The 25,004-nt window shown below is 39.6% G+C and overlaps 1 protein-coding gene across 2 annotated transcripts in view; it reads left to right on the top strand.

Moving 5' to 3' along the window:
* The first annotated feature begins 862 nt into the window (after nucleotides 1-862).
* The window catches only part of sema3d (sema domain, immunoglobulin domain (Ig), short basic domain, secreted, (semaphorin) 3D), a 37,944-nt gene continuing 13,802 nt past the window's right edge, over nucleotides 863-25,004 (top strand). Inside the window, exons 1-15 of one of the 2 annotated variants that reach the window (XM_085282013.1) lie at nucleotides 863-1,166; nucleotides 8,866-9,122; nucleotides 11,737-11,897; nucleotides 13,932-13,994; nucleotides 14,114-14,233; nucleotides 14,329-14,422; nucleotides 14,742-14,870; nucleotides 18,031-18,167; nucleotides 19,976-20,090; nucleotides 20,334-20,403; nucleotides 20,488-20,632; nucleotides 21,141-21,363; nucleotides 21,539-21,627; nucleotides 21,826-21,867; nucleotides 23,248-23,405. In XM_085282013.1, the coding sequence (XP_085138139.1) occupies nucleotides 8,900-9,122; nucleotides 11,737-11,897; nucleotides 13,932-13,994; nucleotides 14,114-14,233; nucleotides 14,329-14,422; nucleotides 14,742-14,870; nucleotides 18,031-18,167; nucleotides 19,976-20,090; nucleotides 20,334-20,403; nucleotides 20,488-20,632; nucleotides 21,141-21,363; nucleotides 21,539-21,627; nucleotides 21,826-21,867; nucleotides 23,248-23,405 (1,769 nt within the window). In that variant the 5' untranslated portion in view covers nucleotides 863-1,166; nucleotides 8,866-8,899. Of the gene's footprint in view, nucleotides 1,167-2,975; nucleotides 2,994-8,865; nucleotides 9,123-11,736; nucleotides 11,898-13,931; nucleotides 13,995-14,113; nucleotides 14,234-14,328; nucleotides 14,423-14,741; nucleotides 14,871-18,030; nucleotides 18,168-19,975; nucleotides 20,091-20,333; nucleotides 20,404-20,487; nucleotides 20,633-21,140; nucleotides 21,364-21,538; nucleotides 21,628-21,825; nucleotides 21,868-23,247; nucleotides 23,406-25,004 lie in introns of those variants that run through there. The other variant, XM_085282014.1, reaches the window with a different exon arrangement.

Here is a 25,004-nt window from a genome sequence, read left to right as displayed (position 1 = left end):
CACAGTCTTTTGTGACACACAGCCAAAATCTGCTGCCTGAACCAACATTCAGCTCTTGGTTCTTTCTGCTTGTTAGTAGATCAGGGAAACCCAGAGTACACACAAGTTTACAAAAATGAGCCGCATAGACTTTGACTGGACACAAATGGCTATATATATCAAAACACGGACAGTTTAACCATTTCCCCAGGGGATTACAACATATTTTCGTGATTAAATCGATGTGAGTTACTCCAATTTACTTGAAAACAATGTAAAATTAAATAATTAAACACAGGTAATCATCTATAAACTGGAATGTCATTGGTTTGATCCCCACCTCCTACTGTACAGCTTGTAGGTGGAAGTGCACTTAGCAAGATACTGAAATCAGGCTTGCCCCCAATGTATTCACTGGTGTGACAGATAAATTGATGCATGCTTAAAGAAAAAACGGGTGAGGGCATTATTGTAGAGTGAAGCACTGAGTGGTCAATAAGAGGAGAAAAGCACCACAGAAAAATGTGAGGCAGTCCTCAGTGGTTAGGTCAGTCCAATGAGCTGACTGCAATAATATTTTCAGCCATAGTTTTGCCACTAATAATTATAAAATACCACATGATCACTAACATGTTTTGCAGTAACACGAGCTGTGACTGGTGAGTCTATTCATGGTTATGAATGCTTTTCAGATCAGTTTTAAGCTGTTTTGATCATGCTATTAGCCGAAATACATAACCGTTAATAAGGCCCATCGTAACTCTAATAGTCGGAGCACTTTCGGAGGGATGAAACTGAAGCTGTGGAGCGTCCAAAAGAACGGCGGTACAGATGCTGAGGGCCCCTCCCCTCCAGCAGCAGCAGCAGCAGCACAACTGGGAGTTTGCCGTCTGTCTTTCCCGGGGCGTACTGCCACAGACTACCCAGCCATCCAAAATACACACACGCAGTGCACGAAGAGTTCAAGAGCGCTTTTCAGTTTAACTAACGTTACAGGGAGTGGAAATATCTGCAGGAAGACCTCATTTTATCCATCCACTTTCCTTTTGGTCGGGTTGAAGTTGTGCCAAGTGTCATACTTTTGGTCGTTTTTGTGTGTGTGTGTTTGCAACGGACAACTTTCTGAGACACTGCTATTCATGTGGTGCACTTGCACGCGAGAAGAGACGAAGTCAGCGAGCGAGCAGGTGAGGAACACGCCATAACTAGAAAGTGCATTTTCTGAAGAAACTGCAGTGTGAATGCTTGAATCTGAATGTATGGACTGAAATGAATTAATTGCTGAATTTTGAGTTAAAAATATTGAATGAGATTTAAAAAAAAACAACAAAAAAAACCCGAATTTAACCTGAAAACAAAGGTGCTGAACTGCTAAAAGCTGAAGGTTACACAGAAGAAGAAGTGGGAAAAAAGCTGAAAATGTTTTAATTGTAAATTAGAAAACCCTAAGAAATGAGAAAAGAACATTTAGAGTCAGAAAACATCTGAATGAATATTAAAAGGTCATATTCTTTGAATCACTGAATGACTAAAATGTGATCCCTCCACTTGGACCCACACAGTTTAAAAAGTTTACATCTCTGAGCTTTGAAAGACAAGATGTTGGAAAAAGAACAACGATGGCGACGTTTTGAGGGTAAAATGATGGCTTTAACACTGTGGACACAGCAGCAGTTGAAAGAGAAGTGTTTAAGATTAATTTTGGCAGAGTGGCAGAGAGAGCTCGTTAAGCAGGCAGGTGTGAGCCTGGTTGCTATAGTGACCGCACCCAATGGCTCCATACACACGCACACAGACATGCACCTCACTTTTGCTGCTTAAAATCAACAGAAAAGTCAGGCCGAAACAAATCGCTCCCAAATGAAAAGTAAAAGTCGTATTGACAAAATTCTTTCACCGTGAGCGACAGCAATGTCTAGTCTACCTAATTCTCAGTTTTCATGCCTGTGGAGCTTATTATATGGACGTGGTGACAGTGTAAAAACACCATGCTCTTCTGATTTTCAAACGAACCTTCTGAGCCATTTTAACATTAGAGTCTATGGAAGAGTTGGAGGGAGGAGGCTGTGCATTGGTGACATTTATGAAAGAACCATAACACCTAGGACAATAGTAAACACATTGGATGAAAGAGGACAGCCATGGCTACGTTTTGAGGGTAAAATCATACCTGTAGAGCAAACGCTGCGGACACAGCAGCAGTTTTAAAAAAGATTTTAAGATTAATTTTTTTGCTCCTCTCACTCTAGCAGTTGAGCTGCCTCACTCTAGCCCCAACATTCCGTCCCATACACACCCATTATAAACTCTGAAACGGGTGAAAAAACATCATGAAACTTAAACTGGAACTGAAGAAAAAGTATAATAGATATTGAAAAGATAAATACAAGTTGAATAGTTGAATGTCTTGTCTTCGTTTTAAAGTTTGAATGGTGGCTCTATGTCAATGTATGTGGAAGTAGATACAGTTTAAAGAGGATGAAGTTGAATGAGAATTTGAAGGGTCTCCCCATTGAAATACATTATAAATTTTTGTTGAAAAAAGTTGAATAAAATTAAAAATATAAATGTTAAAAATGAGAAAAATAGAAGCAATGTTTTCCAAAAGAATAGGAATCTAACGGTGTTTGAATGGTTTTTCTAAGTTGAACGGTTTTGAAGGAGTTGGCTTTCAAAAAACGTACGGAATAGATAATAATAATAAAATATAATAATAAAGATTAGAAGAACAATACTGTGAATGCTTTTCAAGCATTCACACTAATAATAACGAGGGTAATAATCTACACCAAGTTATAACCGTGTGTCAGGTGGACCACAGTAGAGTTTAAATTAATAAATTAATACTGCAGAGTTTTAAAGGGGGTTTAACGCTTTATGTGTATCTGTACATTTTATTAAGCTGGATTTACAAACTTAAACGTATTAATCAATATTTAAGTTTCTTTATTGTTTTCTTTTTCTTGATAGATCGTTTAAAGTACAGAGACTGTATATGGATATATGAGAAGTTGGTAAGAGGGAGAATTTTTGTCTTTGCACAGTGTTTGGGGAGGGGGTGGGAATTCTAAATGCCCCCAAACTGAATGTGACTATATGGACTTAAGCCAAGTACATGTCTACTGTCTGAATTAATCATACATACAGTAAAATGTTGACGTGGACACATTTACCTCATTGAGGTCATTTATTTGTGTTTGTGCATGTTAGTGGTTTACAGTCCAGCAGAAAAGAAAACAAGTAGTGATGTAGTTCTTTCTCACTGGTCCACTCTCCCCATATATTTTTTTAAAGGTTTACCTAACTTTGGACTGGGATCTGGTGGTTCTGAGAGAGGTAAACAAGGGAGGGAGGGAGGGGAGTTTGTACTTGTGTGGATGCATTGATTTCTCTGGCAGTGTTTCAGGGGTTTCGATCAGTATGACTGAGGTAAATAAATGACTTCTGCCTTGGGCGACAGAAAGACAAGACAGAAAATCTTGTCTGATTTTCTCCTTTAAACAGCGTCCAAACATTGCGTCATTGAGATGCTGTCAGGCATACCTAATACATACACACTGCAGTATACACACACATCCCCATGTTTACTTGGCCGGGAATGGGGAAGGCTCAAGACTGCTGTGGCTGTGATAGGAACCTTCCATGTGAAAAAATAAGTTACTATGTTGGACTGATTAAAGGGGTGTATTCCATTGTTTGCTATGCCAATCAATGCCCTTCCCATGCCGTGCTACAGTTGTGCCTCCTGTGTGCACTAATTCATTCCAGTTCTATGTGGCATGTCTGGACCAATCCAACATTTCTCTAAAACAACCACAGCATCAATATTGAGCTGTGTTTTAAATGGCCTACAGCAACACTTCTGAGCTCTGTCAGAAGTCAGTGCAGTCTCATGCTGAGGCTTTTTCCTGGACAGTGATGAAAACTAAAACCTTAAAGGGGTCTTTTGCAAAACTCAACAGGTTTCGGGTGGAAAGTGTTATTAAAACATACTTGTATGCTGCACACTAGTCTAGCCTAATATGGTTATGTTTGCAAAATCCCTCAGTGCTGACAGACAAAGCAACTGAGAAGACACATTTACTGCAGTGATGTTAGTATGTTTAGAGTGTCTACAACAGCTAGGTGCCAGTGACTTGCAGACAGACTGACTGGCTCGGTTTGGCTGTTTTTCTGTGGCCTCTCTGTGTCCCCACTCTGTAAATGAACTGTGCTTAGGCTCATATGGAGATAAACTGCATAACAGAGTCTTTCCAGCACTTACAAAGAACAATACAGTTGCTTCTCAAGTGTGTAGATGACAGTTTGGTCTTGAGAAGAGTTGTTGCGTAGCCTAGATGGGTGTACCCCTATATCCTCAGGCCATGAGGATACAAGTGGGTGCACTTACAAATGTCAGTCACTGTTTTCATGCCCTATATTGCTCCCATCTGCCTCCCTCAGGATGGTATTAGCTTACACGCACACATTTGTTCATACATGCAGGCACTCATACAGATTCTGAGTGGCTTTCCGGCGTCATGACCTGTTCTGTGTGAGTAGAGTTACTGGTTTTGTTGTCAATTATCGGCAAAACTACCTGCATGTTTATCTTCATCCAACCGTCTCAGTTACATGGTCTGTTCTCTCTTTTACATATTCCCTGGCTTTGTTTTCAGCTCATGTTTTTTAATTGCCATTTTCTCTGTTGACGAGTTAAACCATAGATCAAGTATCACTCCTTGCTGCTTCCTCCCAGCTTTCCATTAACCCTTGTGTGTGACAGGAGACCTGAGCTGGCTCTGTGACAACTGCATGTGGTTGTGAGGAGCTGTGAACCTTGTCTTCTATTGTTGAAGACCAACAGTAAACATAAAGTGAGTCTTTAATAACAGGTGCTGGGGCATATTATTTGGCTTTGGTGTATTTGGTTTCCATACCAGCAGCCTCCAGGAGTGTTCCCTTTCCAGTGTTTTGAGATACAGACAAAATGTAGACAGACAGGACCTCAGGGTTGGAATTTAATCCATCTTCTTTGGTATTCCCCACAGACGTACTCTTCACTTCCAGAACGGAAGGAATTCAACTGGAATGTCCTCTTGTCTAGGCATTTCCATTCACAGATTGCATGCATATTGGTTTAGAGCAAAGTGTAATTGTGGGTTTATATTGTTTAAATTAAGACCTGAGTCATTTACTCTGGGAAATCCTCACTTAAATCCATTGACCAGGGCAGTAGAATCAACTGTCTGGAGTCCATAGAGTCTAATTTTGTATAGTTATGAGAGAGATTTGGTAATCAAACATTTTAGAAGTTATATGATATAATTAAAGGTAACAGATTCAGGAAATCCAGGCTGTCCGACTAGTAAGGGATCAACCCTATTCTGTTGCATGGAGAAATATTTGGCATCTTTACCAAGCATGGTTTGCACTGTGTATTCCTTCATTATTTGGGACTAATTTACTGCAGTGTTTTCAACTTCAAAGCCCATCTCTGTCTCCATCGCCATGTTTTGGATGATTAAATGTTGCGTGTAAGGGGATATTTTGGCAATTTATTTTGCATTCAATTTCTGGAGCGATATCTAATTTCCCAGGAGATGCACATGCTGCGCTGTTAGATATTATGTTTCAGTCAGATAATGTGGGATCACGTTAGTGATTAAAATGCTAAATGAATCACAGTTTGTGGCCTTGATGTCTACTTAATAAAATGAGTAAACAAATTACACAAAAAACTTGCACATTTATACTATGAAAGTTCCCCAAAAGCTTTAATTTATAAGCATGTATTGTAGCTTGTGGGGGGGGGGGGATTGATCTGTATCCAGAATAATACCTCAGGGATCACATGTTTCATATTTACATTTTTTGAACCAGCAGTTAATTCCTAGCATACTTTAAAGCCGCTGATTATGAGCCTTTATATCAGTCTTATTGACAGCTTATCTTATTGACCGCTTTGCTACTGTTATTTTAATGTGGTCATAAAGTCTAACATAAAAATAAAAGACATGACATGTTTAAAACACAAAAAGTAAGGTTGATTCCTGTCTTTATGGAACAGTGACGTATTTCCTTAATTACTTCCATCTATACCTGGAGTTATAGTTTGTAAACCCACTTTAAAATGTAATGTTTCTTCCATATTCTTTGTAGTTTGTATTTTTAGCATTTTTCCTGTGAGACATTAGCTCACACACAGAGAGTTGCATGCTTGCTTAAATACAAGGCTAAAGAAAAGATGATTGACTCTTGCCAAGAAAAACAATTAATGTCTTGAGAACTAGAAACAATTACCTATGTTGTTCTGCTAGGTCAGTGCCTGTGGTCAGGGAATAAAGACAAATAGCTGTGCTAATGCACTCCGTCCTGTGGAGATGGAGGAGTTAGATAATAGTGTACTCTACAGGGCACCTGGGTGTTGCTAAATGCCTCATTAGGGGTGGTCTTGGTGCAAGCATGCCCATAGCCAGAGCACTTCTTCACCATCTGCTCTTTTCTCATGACTGCTGGCAACTTCTGTTGTGTATTCACTTGAGCTAGTTTCTCTTTACGATTCTTGTACAGCGTGTCGGCTACTAGATTCACTGATAATACTAACTGAGTAGATGTTTTATGGCATGCAAAGACTGTATTGTTTAAACCGAAACAGAAGAGTCAGTATATTTAAAGGTGCTTTGTGTTGGTGAGAGATCAGAAGCCAGGAGCCCTTGGCTGCTAGCTTTAAATCTGTCACCATCTCTATCAGGATTGTTTCTCCTGACACCCTGCACTGTGTGCCGGCCATGCTGCCAAAGACAACAAGGACTCTAGTCACCAGGAAATAGGGGTGTTAGCTTAACTTACATGGCACAAGAAGTTGGTTTCCCCCATTATTCACATCTCTTGTGCACTTTTTCCCTTATTTCTCTTTTCATTTCCGTTATTGACACATTCAAAGTACTGACTCACTGGTACTCTGGTATTCCTCTTCCAGTGTGTGTCATCTATTACTCAAGAATTTATTTATTTTTTTTTTCTTCCAAGACTTGTACTTTTCTTTTCCTGGGGGTCATTCTTCTAGCGGGGTGTTGCACATGTCTGTGCTGCAGATAGATGTGGGCACTCAAGCTGTGAAAAGAGATGCATTACTGAAGTGCTTATCACTTGAGTGAAATTGTGTCACTGCTCTCCTGAAAATACTGTAGGGAGGATAAGCTTCACCATCAGCACTATCAGTATCGCTCACAAAGTGCAAAGACTACAGGGATTTTAGCCTCCTAACTTTCTCACTCTCTTTGCTGATTGCCCATCCATCACGCAGAGCTCTATATCTGTATTTCTAACCCTGAAGGTGTGAACACGTCTCAATTTGTCATCCTAAATAAACACCAGTCTGTTTATCAGAGTCTAATCCTCTTCGTTTTAAAGCTATGGGGCACTTGGAAGGGTGCCGCTCACCCCTGTTTCTGCACAAAGAGCTACAGTTTTAAACATCAGATGACTGAAGAAAGAAATCAAATAAACTTAAGTGAGTTGTAGTCGAACACCTAATATCTGTTTCACATTTTACCTTGCAGTACAATTCAATGGGCAAAGACCCGGGTCAGTATATTTACTCAGGATATCACCTTTTTTTTTTAAGGTGCTGCTTACACATTATCAAATGGCTATTCTCTATATGTGGTGGACTTCTAAGGAGCATACATGCTGTCAATATTAGAGATATAGGAGTGTGAATGTCATATCTAATCTAGCTTTAGCTTGACATTGTTTATGTTGTCACTTGACAGGTTGATGTGTGCTTTCTGAAACTGGGTGGAAGGAAAGTAATGATGGTGGCAAAAGGTCTTAAGGGGAGGCATTCTTTCAATGCATTCATTAATTTCTCCATCAATAGTCTGGTTAATTAGTATCCTAATGGCTGTGGGATTTGCAGGAATGCAGGTTAAAGACAGGGACGGTACTCAGTCTGTACTTAGAAGATGCAATGAATGCATCAACGGTGTAATAAAGGGCACAGATTTCATGAAGCTGCAATGTGTGTAAAAAAACATTTTGCATGATTCTGCACTCTTGAAGAGGTGGTAAAGTTAATCTGAATATTATCTTGTATTGTATGAATTGTGCTGACAAGCAACTTTAATTTTAAGAAGGAAAATTAGTATCAGGGTTCACTGACAAAGCTTTATATACTAGTTCCACTGCTTCACTTTTTAGGTGTCCATGTACCACTGAAAAAAATATAAATTTATTAAAACACAGATTTTCAGAATATAACAAGTAAGTAGTTATTTTTTAGTTCTTGTCTTTTTTCCTTCTTACTTCTTCTTCTTTTTTTTTTTTTTAACTTGTAACAGTCTGTGCTCCTGCTACTTATTCTAAACCACACATTTATTCAAAAGCACAGCTTTTCAATCCTAGTCAGACAGCTAACTTTTCAGAATGTGAACTAATGTCTGGGCATTTTTAATTGATTGTGACGTCCTAAACAGGGCATGGCCCATTTTTTACATGGTATAAAGGAGGAAGTGACAGGGTCATCAACCAATCCTTAAGCTACTGGCAAGTATCCTTAAGGCAAAGAATTAAGTTGAGTTATCCATGTGAAAAGGATATGGGAGGAGAGAGAAAAGCGGAGACGTGCCTGATGAAAAGTGGTAGAATGCAACTGTTTTGTTAGTCTGACCTTTGTTTGGGGCAAACAGATTTAAAGGCGAAACAAAAGGAGAGCCGGTGACAAGCAACAGCTGATGTAGGATGGGCAAAGGAAGGGGACATGCCTGTAGGGCTCCATGGCGAAACAGCCACAGAAGTTTGTGTATATTCCCCCTCTCTGGAGTTAGATGAGACTGCTTGCATCCTCATACACTTATGATTGCTCCTCCCTAGCTTGACTCTTTACACTGGTCTCCCTCCAAGGTTGCAGAAAAGCACAAAGTGAAAACACTACAAGATGACTCCACACAGTATGAAGAAAGAGGACTCTAGCAATCAGACCTGGAATGAGGTTGGGGCTATGTTCTGCTTGTCTGGCAGTAATTATGGAGGCAAAGGGAAGAAGTTTATGGCTCTATTCCATCCGGAGGTCACACTGTTTGGACTGATTTTGTTGGCCATCCTCCCTGTTGGAGCAAGCATCAAACAGAGTGTCCCCAGGGTCAAACTCAGCCATAGAGGTAAGAACTAAATATTGCTGATGTTTGTTTTAATTCAAACAATATTGCTGTTTGACATAGGATTTTATCTTTTCATTTTTTTTCTTTCTTGTCATACATCTTTCCATCTTTCAGTGTGCATCTTTTTTTTCTTACTTGAATGTGACTTGTGCAACAGGCAGAGGAAATGGTAAGAGGAGAATTTAGTGAAGTTTATGGAGATGATCTGTAGCACATAAACATGAAGCAAAGTGAAAGGTTTCTCACTTACTGATCCATCAGTCTGCTGTGTGGATATTATCTGATTTTATAAATGTGCTCTGTGTCCATGTATGTGGCTTTGCATAAACCAAGTGTGTTTGCTTTGTGCCACCAAAAGTTAGGAAGTTATATTTTTGCATTCCTCAAACCTGAGTGCAAACTTTACTTCAAAGTCGTCATCCCTAATGCTGTGTATCAGCTACAAGGAACCACACATATTAACTTAACTTTTGTTCCATAAAATTGAATCCCCACTGTGACCTGAAAGTGAACTCACTCTGACTTCAATCTCCAAAAGCTTTTGGTCTTTTGGTCAAGGCTTCTAAAACCAACTATGCCTGGAAATAGATACATATGCATGTCCTACTGTATGTGTCCAACAAAAACATATGCAAGTAGCTGCAGGAATAAAGATTACTGTGGACACTGTTTTTTCAGCAGTTAGCCTAGTATTTAGCTCTACGGTTTGTCTTATTTTATGTTTCTTCCAAGCCAGTAAAGTAAAGTACTTTATCATGTCATGTAGTCTGATTGCCTTTAATTTGGCTACATGCTACTTTAATCTTCACTAAAGTGAATGGCTATTTGACAGCAATATCCATATTTGGTTCTCTCAGTGAGAATCACTGAGGCAAAGACAAATCTGTCAAAAATAACAAAAGCTTAACCAAGTGCATGCATCCTGCTCCTCTTGTCATCATTTCATTAGTGGACACTGTTCAAAAGCAACACCACCCAGCAGTGAATTCGCTTCCAGCATTGCATCAGCTTTACGTAAGCCCAAATACAGATTCAATGACTAAAGGGTGAAATTATAAAAAGTAAAAATCCCTCATTGAGGGAGTACCTCTAAACAAACTGCTTTAAAATAAAAACCCAAGAACTTTAGTTTTCATCTAGTGAACATGTAGCATTAGCTTCTAATCAATATGTCTGTCTGACCTAAAATATAATAGTGTCTGCCATGCTCCTCTGAATATTCTGAAACCAGAGGCATCCTACATTGCATATTTATTCCTGAGACTGTAATTGTTTCACCATAATCAGGTTTTGGTGGAGCTACAAGTGAAAACAGAAATGACCAGATGGATCATTCAATAAATGAACGTGTTACCCTGGTAGCTACAAAGTCTTTGATTACAAATGGGAATTGAGCAGGATAATTGTCTGGATAAATCATAGCAAGCATATGGGTGTGATGTGACCTGCATCCTGCACACCCCTATCCTTCACCATATGAGGTATTTTTAGCAGTGACAATGTGTCTGATGCAGTTGACCTCCTGCCATGTGCTACATGTGAGAAAGGGCAGATTCAGGCATTGCTTACAGCTCTGAAGAGGTCTCTAAGTCTAAAGCTTGATCAAGTCTTACTCCAATAACTGCGTGCATGAAAGCAACATTGAGTTCCAATAACAAAGCTAATCAAGAGGTTTTCATGTTGTTTAGGGCTCTCCTCTTTGAAGAAATGTGTGGAGACTATGCTAAGCTTCAATAGGCTCATAGGGCTGTGTGTTTACAGAACAGATTACTGCACACCACACCAAGGGCTAGCAGGCCTAATCTCTTTGTGAGTTTTGTCTGTTTGGGGCATGATATGTGTGTAGGAGGGAGATACATCAGCACATGGGGGTTCAGTGTAAAGGGGAGGTATTAAGGGAGATTGTGTGGTGAGGAGGGGTCCCAAAAGTTCAAATATTGAAGGTTGGTAACCTCTCCAATCATTCTCACCAAGAGGGTAATCACAGTGTCAATCCTTTCAGAGTGACTCCCACAGGACTCCTCTGCACCGAGCCAGTGTTTACTCAAGGCATGTGGCAAGTGTGGTGCGCTGAAAAGAGCCTCGTGATAGAAGAGAGTTCCTCTAATGGAGATCAAAGACACGATCCTGAGCTAAAAATGTCGAACATATTCAGCTTTCAGAAACCTATGGACCTTACAAGCTGCGAGTCCAGGTCTAAAGCAAGCAAACTGTATATATAATTTCATATAAAAACAGTACGTGTTCTGCATAAAAATGTACAAGTGAATAGCAAAATCGTACTATTGTGTAATGGATGAACAACAGGTATTCCTGTCTAAAAGTCTACTTACTGAGATACTATGCTATCTAAATTGAAAAAAAAAATCGTATTTATGAGCATGTGTAGCTAAACAGGATTATGCAACTTTAAGTCGAGACTTTTTTCATCTCAGTGACTGTCTTTGGGATTATACTGGTTTTAAACTGCTGAGAATAAATTGCGCCCCACAGTGTAGTCCTACCAAAATATGTTTTTTCACTTTAGTTTAATTTGACTCACAATACTGCATTTTACATGGCAGTGGGGATATTTGTTAATGTGTTTGTCTGTGTCTTTCTCATACTGGGACAGAACTGCTGAAGGTGGGCAGTGTATCTCTGTTTTTGAGCCCCTCCAATGGCCTTCATTCGCAGTCGCTGTTGTTGGATGAAGAGAGGGGTCGTCTTCTGTTGGGAGCCAGGGACCACATCTACTTGCTTGACCCTGACAATCTGGCTGAATCCCCTACAAAGGTATGCTACATATATGCATGTGTAAAATCAATATAGCATAAAGAATAATCCAGGTTCAGACGTAAAAAGACAAGACACTGTACTAAGTAAAGAGCAGTGCTTATTTTTGCATTTGTTCATGTCATTTGTTATAATGTAGACATTTTTTCAGGTACACGTCAATATATTTACAGGAGTGTAAAGTAGAGCCAGAATGATATATCAGGAGGGTCAATATATTTATAGATATTAGCTGTTTGCTGATATAGCTGTATTAGCATTTATAATGGACAATAAATGAAAATTATAAAAATAAAGAAGAAACCAGGTGCACAACCTTATGAGTGTTGATGTTTTTCCACCAGAAGGCACTCTCCAACTTCCTGTTTGAAATGCCACAAACAAACAACAAAACAAGCTGAGTTGGGTAGAGTATAAATGAGTAAAATATCGAGGACCACTTGTAAAACTAAAACAAGAATACCTCAGTATTGGTTTAAAAACCTTATATTACTTGAAGAAATTTAAGTTTAAAGCTTTCACACACGTTAACTGACCTGTTAGTTAATGTGAACAATGCATTATGGAACATTTAGCTGCTACCTGTTTGGCAATTAAGTAGGGCGATAAGAATCGTTTTTTCCATTAGAATTTTCCTGAAATGCACTCAGCTATGTATTGTTTTAGGGAAACACTGATCTTTCAGTCAATAGCAGTCTGAAGTTATCTGTCTAGTAAGGTCAGGGTCATCAACTTAGAGAGTCCTTGCCCCCACCCACACGCATGGAGCACACACACAATTACATACATCAGGTATGTACACGTTTGATGGAGTGTGCATGCTCAGACTTTACACAAACACACAAATGCATTTGGATGGATGCCATATGTTAACATTTGTAGATGTTAGTGTGTTTATGCAGCTGAGGTTGATCCACTGGTGGGAAGACGGTGTGTTTATTTGATCTTTATCTGGTTGTTTTAACTCTTAGTCTTGCTCTTAAAGTGTTGCATTTCTGTTGCCTTTAGGGGTCATTGATATAGATGCCAGAGAGATATGAACAGAAAGTCTGACCCTCTGAGCCCTGTGAGATCAGCCTTGACAGTGAATGTGATCTTCCCCTGCAAACTCAGTGTTTATCAATTACTGAACACGCATACCTGGACTGGGACTAAAAGCCCCTGAAAGTCAGGGCTTTATGATGCTCACAAGCATTCCAGGTGTTTTTACCTTTTATTATAAAGAAGTCCACATAATTTAAGTCTTTAAATAACTATATATGCTAAAGTAAATTACTCATTTTTACTAGGTGAAACAAGGTCAGCGATCACATGAAACTCTATCCAAAACTAATTAAAACACTAACACAGGCACACTGTTCTCGCTCAGCACATCGTATTGTAACGCTGCTTTTCTGTATGATAATTCAGCCATGAATAAGTTTGGGGATAGCACTCCATGGTAGGATTTAGTGGAGGTAACACGCTAAGCACATAAGCCTGTTATAACACATGTATGAGTATGGTGGCATACATTAAAGGGAGGCTGGATGTTATACCTCAGCTAATCTCTTACCACAACACCTACAGGTGTTTAAATACTGTAAAAATGCCATTTGTTATTTAGATATGGATAGAGATGAAAGGGAAAACATTGTGTAGTTATTATTCGTTTCATTTTACGTTTAGCATATTTCGGTGTAAAAACAGAATGAAATAAAATACTATTTAAAGCAAAGGAAAAAAAGTTTGAGCGTTCAGGGGCCTGCTCTTGTTTTTACCTTTTTAACTTAAATGATTCATTAAAAAAGAATCAGGTTAAAGGATCTAAAAGAAATCCAGAAAATCTTGTATCCTACTCTATATTCTCAAAAGTAACAGCTATTCATGGAATGTTTGTCACAAATAAAAAAATTTAATCTTTAGAACTTAAATATTTTAGCATAGCATGCAAACTATAAAGAACTGCAACAGGTCTTCTGTAAATTGAAGCTGAATGCTCACATTCTGGTTATATTGTAAGAAGTGAAATATTTCTGATTTATCGGTTATTAGATTCACTGGCCTGCTCTGAAGGAAAACGTGGAAATGTGCAAACTGGCTGGCAAAAATGAAAATGTAAGTGTTTCTAAAGAAATCTATAGAGTTTAAGTTTCTGTGATTACTAAATGTACCTGTTCAATCAGTCCTTCCAGTGTACCTCATACATGTTCTTTTTCTGTCCCTGCTTGTTCCAGCTGGAATGTGCAAATTTTATCAGGGTCCTTCACAATTACAACCGAACACATGTCTATGCCTGTGGGACAGGGGCCTTCCACCCCACTTGTGCATTCATTGAAATCACTGGCCACAAAAAGGTAAAGTGGGCATGAGTGGATCTTAACAGGAAACATTTTGACTAGAGTCGATAAATAGGCTTACGTTTGTGAATCCTCTTAATTTTGTCTCTCAGGATGGCGTTTTGAAGCTGCTGTCTAATACAGAGGAGTCTGGCAGGTTGAAATGTCCTTTTGATCCCTTGCAGCCATTTACATCAGTCCTCACAGGTAAGATAACATAGGTGACATTGTACAAAGCAGTCCTCTACCTGCCTTATCTTTTATTGAGCGAGAATTTTATAGCTGCAGAGCGCCACGCTTCACTTCACTCAGTTATTTGCAATGAATTTGTATTCATGTCTTTGTTTGTCAGCCCTCTTCTCCCATTTTTGGGGGCCAAGAAAGTTACTTGGCAGACAAATGCAAAACAATTGTGTCTCTTGCATGTGCTTGTTTCAGTATGTTAATTGAAATCTTACTCACTCTGTGTATATTTTAAAAAAAAGCTGTAAGATTTGTTTTCTAAGTCTACTGTGCTTCTATTTAGATCAGTACCTGTATGCGGGCACATCTTCAGACTTCCTGGGCAAAGATACAACGTTCACACGCTCCCTAGGCCCTCCTCCTGACCAACACTACATACGCACAGACATCTCTGAAGACTACTGGATCAATGGTACACACATGCTTGCACACATCCACGTTAACAGGCTGACTGCACTCCAAACTTGTTATTGCTTTTTCGCATAACTTCTGGCCTCTCTACTGATACAAAGAGCCTCTCTGTGCCCTCAGGATGGTTATTGGCATTCCAGAGGGAAGGAAACCGCCCACTTACTCATTTAGCTGGAACTTTTATATGATTGCCATAGCTGAGCCAGGACCACGCCTATGGGGGAATTTACAGTGTGCCACAAAGTTCACAGTCCTAGTCACACCGCATGTTAGCCAGGGGTATGCACTTAGGACTGAGGAGTGACCTTCTCTGCATGCATCATCTCCTGTTTGCAGTGTTTTATAGCCACTGATGGACTGTCATGTATCAACAGTTGTCACTAGAACCTAAATCCTTACACATGGTCTCCACATTTCACAACTACACAGTCAGAGATTTTTGGAGTAATGCGCGCTCTCTCTCTCCCTCTCCCTCTCTGTCGGTGTGTGTAAACAGTGAGTGTCGACACAGGGCGGCCGTCTCGTTTTCCCATTTCTTGGAGTGTTTCGGTGTTTCAGTGGAACATCTTTTCATGACTAGCAATGACCTTCTGTCCCATGTGTTAGCTATAATGCATTAAGCCGTTCCAGTTGGGGAATCACCCTCTAGTGGTTGGCTTGGCTTCTAGGTGTCGAGCTAATGTTGATGTAATGTCACTGTAACGTTTAAACTTTTGGGCCTGTTCCCTCCTGATGGCAACATGCTGTTGTTTCTCCTCACTGCTATTTTCCTACATCATATGTAGCACTTGTTGTTTTAATACAGTGTCCAGTGCTGTAAATGCAGTTGAAAATTGTGCTTACTAATAATTCTTAGTAGCTTGAACAGTTAAAATCAATCCAAAAATAACCTATTTGCCCTCCAGAAATTTTCAGAGGCAAACATGCTTTGTGCAGTTTAACTGTATTGTAAGTATTAATTATCCATTTGATAATTAGCAAGTGTACAGATTAAATTTTGCACATACACACAGGATCATCACATAAAACATAATATATTCTTATTCATAGTAGAGATGGCACGATACCACTTTTTTATGTCCGATACCGATACCGATATCATAAATTTGGATATCTGCCGATACCGATATGAATCCGATATAGTGTTTTTTAATCAACAAAACTGTTTTTTAAATATCTTGCTGCATTTTGTATAAGTTCATACTCAAGTTTAAAACAACAACTACACTAAAGCTATTCTGTTATACCTGTATGCAAAAAAAATATTTCATAGTTCAGCAATACTGATCAATCTAATAAACTTAAACCTACACCATCCTCCCTATTCTGGTATTTTAAAGAGTACTTAGCATAAATATTAAGCAACCTAACTAATAGGGTTCCAACTCCCAGCAACAACAAAAATAAATAAATAAAAAAAGGGAACCACCCCTCACGCTCCACCTCATGATGCTTAATCGACGTAATCAACCTTAATTTGATGCAGTGTGAAAAAAAATGCACAGAAATCAATTATTTTTCAAGAAATATTAAATAGATTCAACATCTTTCTTCAACAAAATTGCAGACTGCACAGATGGTACCTTCCCAAAGGAAAAAGTACTATAGCTTACTAGGGTATATATATATTAGACTTAATAGTTACTATATACAGTAATGGACTTCTATTCATTTTGCATCAAATTAAAACTTTGGGTGTCAGATAATTATTTATTAAAAGCTCGACATTTTAAATGAGAATAAGAAAGAAAAGTATGTCTTTGTGCCCCCTTTTCCCTGTTAATGCCCTATCGGCCCCCCTGGCTAAACTTTGCTAGATCCGCCCCTGCACAGTTACCAGCCGTCAGCTACGTAGAAAAAGATCCTCGAGTAGAAAGTAATATTAAATACATTCTAACAACAGCTGATCAAGCTTAAACGTGCTGCTGTTGTTCAGCCGCTGGTTTCCTCTTTCTGGTGCAAAGTGGGCCAAAAGCAAACAAGAGAGACGGACTCGCGACAGAAAAGCCGATCAGCTGATCGTTAAGCAGTTTCATGATTGAAGTAGCAGCAAGAAGAGGCAGTCGTTTGTTAAGCTTAACGCAGGAATGCTTTACAAACATTCAGAGATGGACTTACACACTTGCTTTACTTCTCTCGGGGATAACTTTGTCGGAGATGAAATGCCGGGTTGCTAGCGAAGCTCCACATGCTATCCAGACCACAGACAGGTCCCGCATGCCACAGCTGCTCTATCACGTGATGCATACTGCTCTGACGTGCTAACGTTCTGAGGTGAGTTACAGCGTGTTGCAAGTTTTGTGAGGTGCTTTCGTGATATTTAATGGATCGGATTACATTTTTTATTTTTCTCCGATATCCGATCCAGTAATTTAGGTCAGTATCGGACCGATACCGATACGTAATATCGGATCGGTCCATCTCTAATTCATAGGCCCGTGACAGTTTTATTTTTTAATTTTTTCACAATCAAAAACATTTTAGACATAGAATTATCTCTCAACTCTTTTGTTCCATTCAGATGTCTGGACTGTTTGAAGTTTTTTCTGCTGTATCTTCTTTTGCAATTGTTGCATTCACAGCTGTCCTGCTTTACTGTCACCTTTGCATCAGCATTGTGTCTAACCACAGCAGGTACTTCCCTTTGCATTATTCAGTTTTTAAATGTTTGCTAAAACATCCAGAAGTATCGTGTCAGTTTCATGTTGATAGATTGCTTTCACGTCCCAAAGAGGCCAAAAAAACCAGTAACAAAGATTTTAAGTACAGGACATATACACTTGTCATAGATGCTCACATATAAATCAGATGTTTAACCCAGGGTGTGTAAGAGTATCTTTATGCTGCACTGATGCATAATTGATACTGCCTGACATACTGAAAATCATGTAAATTTAAACAAAACTGCTTTTAAAGTCAATTAAATCTTCTTTTACAATTGCTGCATGTACCTAAGTGCAGTTTATGTTCAGCCCATTTCAGCTTTACACTTAGTAAAGAGAGAGTAATACATCAAATCTCTCTGCAGAAATAGAAGACGACTGTAAATAAACACATGCTAAGTGTAGTTTTAATGCTACCTTAAGACTGCAGTTCATGCCAAAACCATTATGACTCATTTTAATGCTATTTCCTCTGTCTTCTCCATTCTGTGTCTTCAGAGGCCAGGTTTATAGCTGCCCATCCCATTGCAGACACCTACAATCCAGATGATGATAAAGTATACTTTTTCTTCCGCGAGGTGTCCTGGGAAGGCAACGACAAAAGCATCCTCTCCCGAGTGGCTCGTGTGTGCAAGGTGAGATATTACAGGAGAGAGGTGTGGAAAGTAGGAGATATATGGTGGAGGGGTGAAGGGGCTGGTACAATATAACTAATGAGCAACAGCAAAGCCAATGAAAGACAGTATGATGCTGTACATGGATGCTGAGGCCCAGGTAGTGATGTGGTAGTAGCAGAGAACTGGTGCTTGAAAAGACAGCCTAAAGTAGATAGGACCTTGTAAAATAAGAGATGGTGTCCTGATCGGGTGTGAATCTTTGGCTGGGAGGAACCGTTCCCAATTTTATCCCAATTCTTTTGTGGTCATCCAACTCTGTCTGGAGCAGTAAATCATGGTTAGAATTCTTATTTTTGCTGTGTTTTTACTACCTAGTCAGTCACTGAGGTCAATATAGGTAATTTCTTTTCTGAAAGACCTTTGATGATAATGTGTCACTGCCACTTAGGTTCTGTTTGACAGCACGTCAAAACAACTATAAGTTTAGCTGCACCGCTGACTGTGGGCATAAGCAGTGCAGTTGCATGATCTGAGGCTCTCTGTGCACCACGCCGTGTGTCGCAAGAGGCAGACTAAACACAACAAAAAGCAAGCCATTTATTATGGCTGATGAAAAGTCCATAAATACAAAGTGCATAAGAAAAATAACAAAATAGAGACTATAGAAGTGGAGACAGCTGGGGCAAACTAGACGGATATAGGCAATTAAGAGAGGGAGACAAGATCAAGTTCAAGGGGGCCAAATACTTTTACAAGCCACTGTAAATCACCTTTTCAAAGATGCTTAAACATAACTGTGAGGATGAAAAATGAAATCAAAACAGGAATCAAGCCCTCAACCTATACTTAAAAAACAAACAAGCTATAAGACCAAACAGAAAACAGCCAATAAATGACAAAATCCAGAAATCAAAAGATTCAACTCTATGTAACAGACCAGGCATTATAACACAGTGTCCAATTAGTTCTCAGAGTGGAACTAGGTGACATGGCAGTTTAATATTAGCATGCACGATCCAGGACTGCATTCTTAGAAAAAAGCTTTCAGTGTGGTTATGACTTGAGAATAAGCCGTAAAGCAGACTGGAAGGAGATTCGTCTGAATTACGGCCCTTTCTTCTCTGAGCCATGTGTCTCTCATGTACTTTGTACTTTGGTTCATATTCATTATCTGCATTGTGAATGATAGCTCCTTACATCAATCCTCTTTGAAGATTATCACCATTGTGAAAGATCCCCATTAAGTGCTTACATTTTGGGGGGTCTCTTAAGCACAAGTGTGTTTTTTGTGTGTTAAACCATAACAGCCCTTTCTACACCACTTGGCTAAGCTTAACAAGGGGGGTCTTTTAAGTTTTCAATGCGTGACAAGGAGATACACTTGAACCCTCTTACCATACCTCAGTCAAAGGTCTCAATTTAAAACAGCAATTCATATGCTAAAGTAAAACCTGCATTATTAATCAGCATTTGAATTCTCCCCTTCATCACGCTGCACTTCCCCTTCGTTCGTTTTCCTTTTATGTTTTTCACCCTTCTCAGTGTTTTCCTTTCACTTTTCAGTTACTCCTGACTGAAGGTCTTCTTTGTGCAAGTTAAACAAGCAAATGTATTCCAGAGGCATGTGGTTCACTTGTTTATTTTCATAATTAGTGAAGGAAACCTGAGTCAGTCTATGATGCTCTGTGTTGTCTTTCCAACCGCATTGGCTGGATTACAGTGTTTATGCTCAAATGTATATTATTAATTACAGTTCGTGTTCAGCCGCGTTGGACAGCTGCACTCTCCGACGATGGTTTGTTACAGAGTGTGTGGTTGTGTTTCAGAATGATGTGGGTGGGCTGAGGAGTCTGACCAATAAATGGACAACCTTCCTCAAAGCCAGACTTGTGTGTTCCATCCCTGGGCCAGATGGCGTGGACACACACTTTGATCAGCTCCGTAAGTGACTGTAAGATTAAAAACTGAAAATCTGGTCAATAAAGTCAGTTATATGTTCTAAAAATTGTCTTCGGAGAAAATTTCATACAAGGACGGAAATGCATCAACAGTACCACATGGCTAATGGTGCTACCAACTGCAGTTCTTCAATACTGCAATTTATTGTTGGATGCTCGCCTAAATCTTTTCTGTTTGGTTATTGATAACAAAAAAAAACCTTTTTCATTCTTTTTTATTTTGTAGAGGATGTCTTTCTACTCCCAACCAGAGATGACAAAAACCCCATAGTGTATGCAGTCTTCACAACCTCTAGGTATGATTTTTATCAACACAACCTCAGGTCCTTTCCTGTTTCTCCAAGCATTAACCTGACCTGTTCTTTTTACTTTTCCTCCAGTTCCATTTTCCGTGGCTCAGCAGTGTGTGTTTATAGCATGGCAGACATAAGGGCTGTGTTTAATGGACCTTATGCCCACAAGGAGGGGCCTGACCACCGCTGGGTAGAATATGAGGGGAGGATACCATATCCCCGTCCTGGAACGGTATGTTGTATGCCAAAGAGAAGAGCATAAAGGAAAAAAAAGAAAAGAAATCATCTGTACCTTCTGCACTTATCACTGTTAGCTATTCTGTTTCCATATATTGGATAAGGTATTTAATTTTCCTCCTAATCGAAAAATTATAAACATGGCTTTAATGTAAAGGTTTGCTGGAGGGCATACTTACATCTGCACATGCAGCCTGGTAATGCATGACCTTCACTTACACTTTGATGAGGTTACTTGAGAAGTTAATCAGATTCATGTTTCATTTTGTTTAAAAAAAAAAAGATTAATTAAGCGAAGTAATGTGATGGACAATTTGGTGCTGACATCAAGTGTGAAACAGATGTTTCACATATGCTTTGTCTCCTGCTGTTCTTATTTTAGCCTCTAGAAGGAGACACATACCAATAAATTGTTTGAGTGAATCTGCTCCATAGTTGAACTGGTGGAAGGAAATATAGAAAACACGGTCACTAATCAGCTGTGATTTTTTTTGTAATTTTAGTGCCCAAGCAAAACATATGATCCAAAGATCAAGACCACTAAAGACTTCCCGGATGAAGTTGTCAGATTTATTCGATTCCACCCTCTGATGTATCACTCTGTCTACCCTCTCACTGGTCGTCCTGTGTTCACACGTGTCAAAGTTGACTACACCTTGACTCACATTGTGGTGGACAGAGTTTTGGCAGATGATGGCCAGTATGAGGTTATGTTTGTGGGAACAGGTGAGTCACACCTCTCCTCCTAGTTTTTGTGAAAGTCAACATTTGACCAGCAGAGGGCAGTATATTACTTGTTGTTTAACATATGCAGTCTATGTTTTATATGCTTCTCAAGCAACTCTCTGAAGATATTCTGGTGGTAATTTCACCCCTCTTTCTTTCTGTCTCACTCTCCTAGATGTTGGCTCCATTCTTAAGGTAGTGAGCATCACTCAAGAAAACTGGTCAACAGAGGAAGTGGTTCTTGAAGAGCTTCAAGTGTTCCAGGTTTAGTTCAAAACACAGTTATTTAAATAAATACACACATATGTTACACACTGATTTGCTGAGTTTTGTTTCCTCATAGTGTAGCTGTCAGTGACTTATAAGACAGTGAAATATTTATATGTAATGAATACATAACTGACCTCCAATAATTTATATCCATTAGCTTTTAAGTTGATGGAGTTTGTTTTCTTTTTGCAGAATCCCTCGCCTATCCTTAGTTTGGAGATCTCGTCTAAACAGGTTTGTTCTGCACACTTTGTGCAATTGTTCGTGCAAATTTGCTCTTCGCTTCGATTAAGCCACATGCATTAAGTTATATGCACATGGCTTGTGTGGCACAAATCATATAGTTTTTATCTTGTTATTCATGTTTTGGTTTTCCTCTCTGTCTGTAGTCTTCCCCATTTTCTTGTAGCTCTCTCACCCTTACGCCTCATTATATAAGGGTCAGGAATGTCAGTAGACACTTCAACCCCAATCACAGCTTCCATTAATCACCAACAGTGTTTGACCTGTGTCTGTGTGCCTGCCCGCTAGAGTTTTGAGGCGAGTCAGACTAGATCCAGTTGCAACTGCGAAATTCAGCCTATTCATTTTGCAAGCCAAATGTCAGCCTTCACAGAAACCTAAGAATATCTTGAAGTATTCTTTAAGTTATAACCTGATTTTCAAAAAGTAGTAATCATTTAAGAAACTTAACCATGTGCTTTTAATAAAATAAAAAATATATCAGACTCATATCTATATGCAGCCATTCTTTCAGCAGTATACGCTATCTTAAATTGGTCCTACACCACAAAGGAAACCATATGAAGACTATGCACTAAAGCATACTAGATCAATAGCAACCTTGCAACCGAACTTTTTAGAGCAGCAAAGATTCCTTTAAGTTTCTTGAAGACGTTTCACTTCTTATCCAAGAAGCTTCTTCTTAAATTCCAAGCTTAGAGCTGACGAAGCTGGTGAAACAACTTCAAGAAACTACCAGATCTGTTTTATATGAACTTGTTTCAGTGCCAACTCTGTAATTACATCCCATACTACACTGAAGCAAAAATGCCTTCAAATCACAAGTATCACCTCACATAGTTCACTCAAGGCCTTCCGTCTGTAGTCTACTGTTCTGTGTAGGTGTTTATGTTTTGTTGTCCTAGCAGCCTTGTTTCTGTTGATTAATGCCATCTTCGTTCTGTATTGTAATGTGATTTTTATCTGCAACAGATCAAGAATTTAGTGGAAGCCGGTTTTTACTCACTCAGAGCAGTTTAAATGTAGTGTATTTAATGTTGCGTAGAATCTTTTTCTTTATAAAAATAGTACATAGTGTACAAAGAAAATGTTATGCTAAGAAGGGGAAATCTTTAAATCTCTGTGTGATTCATTTAAAGCAAACATGTTCTGATAGATGAAGAATGCTAATGCGGAAAGAGGAAAACTTTTTAATAAATATAATTTTAATATAGAACAAATATTTTTTCCATAAAAAATAGTTTTAGCTTTAGCAGACTTAACTAATTAACTATTTACGCAACATAGTGATATGTCCTCTGTTGATGATGTACAATTGTTAAAGTTGAAGGTGCTTTGTATGTCTTGAAGCAATGTTGTGTTTTACCATAGCAACAGCTCTACGTGGGTTCAAGTGAGGGTCTAGCCCAGGTTTCACTCAGCAGATGCCACCTATATGGCCAGGCTTGTGCTGAATGCTGCCTGGCACGAGATCCCTACTGTGCCTGGGATGGACACACATGCGCACGATATATCCCTGCCTCTAAGAGGTATGCACATGACACTTGTAGTACTTTTGTATTTTTGAAATGTCCTCATGCATTAATTCAAAGCAGTAAGCCTGAAACAAGTATCTGAACAAACCCCAAAATAAAAGGAAATCATTAGAGTGCAAATGTGGACCGGTGAACACTGACTCGTTGGTTCCATAGTTTGCCAGGGGGTGTGTCTGTTTGTGTGTGTTTCCAAGGCTAGTTCTTAATGCTGGAACTCTCAGACGTTCATAGCTCTCCCTAAATTTTTTTTCTGTTTTCATTCTCTTCACCTCACAATATTTTCCAAGCCATTAGGTAATTATTTTTCTCAGGCAATGATTAAAGATGTTTCAGTGTGTTTTCGGCTGACACTGTCATTCCACACTTGCAGAGTGTGGTCCTTGAGGTGAAAATCAAATCCTGTTCTGTGTTTTTGTTTGTGAGCTTGCTTGCATGAATCCAAGCTCTGAACAAACTGTGCCCTACAGTTTGTGTTAAGTCTAATTGTTGAATGTTGCCATTGTGTTTCTTAAATTTGTACAGTCTTAGTTTAAGCAGTAGGATCAAAGCCATTCCTTTGATTCTGACCACCTCTCCAGCCACTCTGTGCTGGGGGAGGTTTTATTGTAGATACATCCTATCTGAAAGATCTGTTTCTTTTGATGTAAGCTTCCTGGGTTTATGACCCTTTGGTCAGCAGGAGGTCTCACACACACATTCTCACATAACACACACACACACACACACTCAGTGTATACATTTACATACAGTGCCTTGTCTTTGTAACCAAAGGGGGGTTGCAAGGGGAGGTGCTTTGTAAACTATTGTTTGAAGTTTGTCAATAAAAGGCAGCGAGAGGAGGCCACCATTTTGGGGTTCTTTGTCGTGCTGGACACAGACGAGGCCTCCCTTTTGCAAGTAATGGATCGATCGACTGTCTTGTTTTCTTCATGATGAATAAGTCTCTAGAATTAGCTGGGTTTGTGGAAACACAGACCCAACATTTATTTGGTCCTTCGGAGCCGGAGCCTAACACATTGCATCCACCGAGGAGAGGGAGAGGACGCCACCGCAACGTCTGGGATGATTGACGTAAAGCCCTGGTGTTTTTGGCTTGCCACCAGGCCGGGAAGTTTGCACCTGACCTCCCCTCGGGATGGATGACTATTGACGGGATCCAGAGACTCTTCCCATGAACGTAAACAAACAGTGAGTACAGAAGGCCTTAGAGAGCGTCTCTATAACCGTGTGAATGAATGTGGGATCCTAGATACGCGTCACCGTGATTCTGCGTGAAACGTTTGAGTCCCGGGGAGCGCTGGTCACGAGAGCGCACGTGGACCCAAAACAATAGAGAGCGGCTACGGGCTGTGCGTTAAACGTGAGTCCGGGAGCGCGCTAGCCGCGTGAGAGAGACGCAGGCTTCTCCGCCATTTGGGGCGTAGAGAGTTCTCCGCCATTTGGGGCGTGGAGAGAACCTAGGTTCAGAGTCCGGAATCTCCGCCATTTGGGGCGTTGGAGAGTGTCCGAAGGTTGAATTCTCCGCCATATGGGGCGTTTGAGAGTTTTCAACAGAGAGCGCTAGCTGTGCGTGCAGACGCAAGCGATAGGCCT

Source organism: Mchenga conophoros, linkage group LG7 (genome assembly GCF_057382185.1).
Source record: "Mchenga conophoros isolate Kocher_MC1m ecotype Shallow Benthic linkage group LG7, M_conophoros_male_GT1.1, whole genome shotgun sequence".
Taxonomy (NCBI): Eukaryota; Metazoa; Chordata; class Actinopteri; order Cichliformes; family Cichlidae; genus Mchenga; species Mchenga conophoros.
This window is presented reverse-complemented; position numbering and strand designations above follow the sequence as displayed.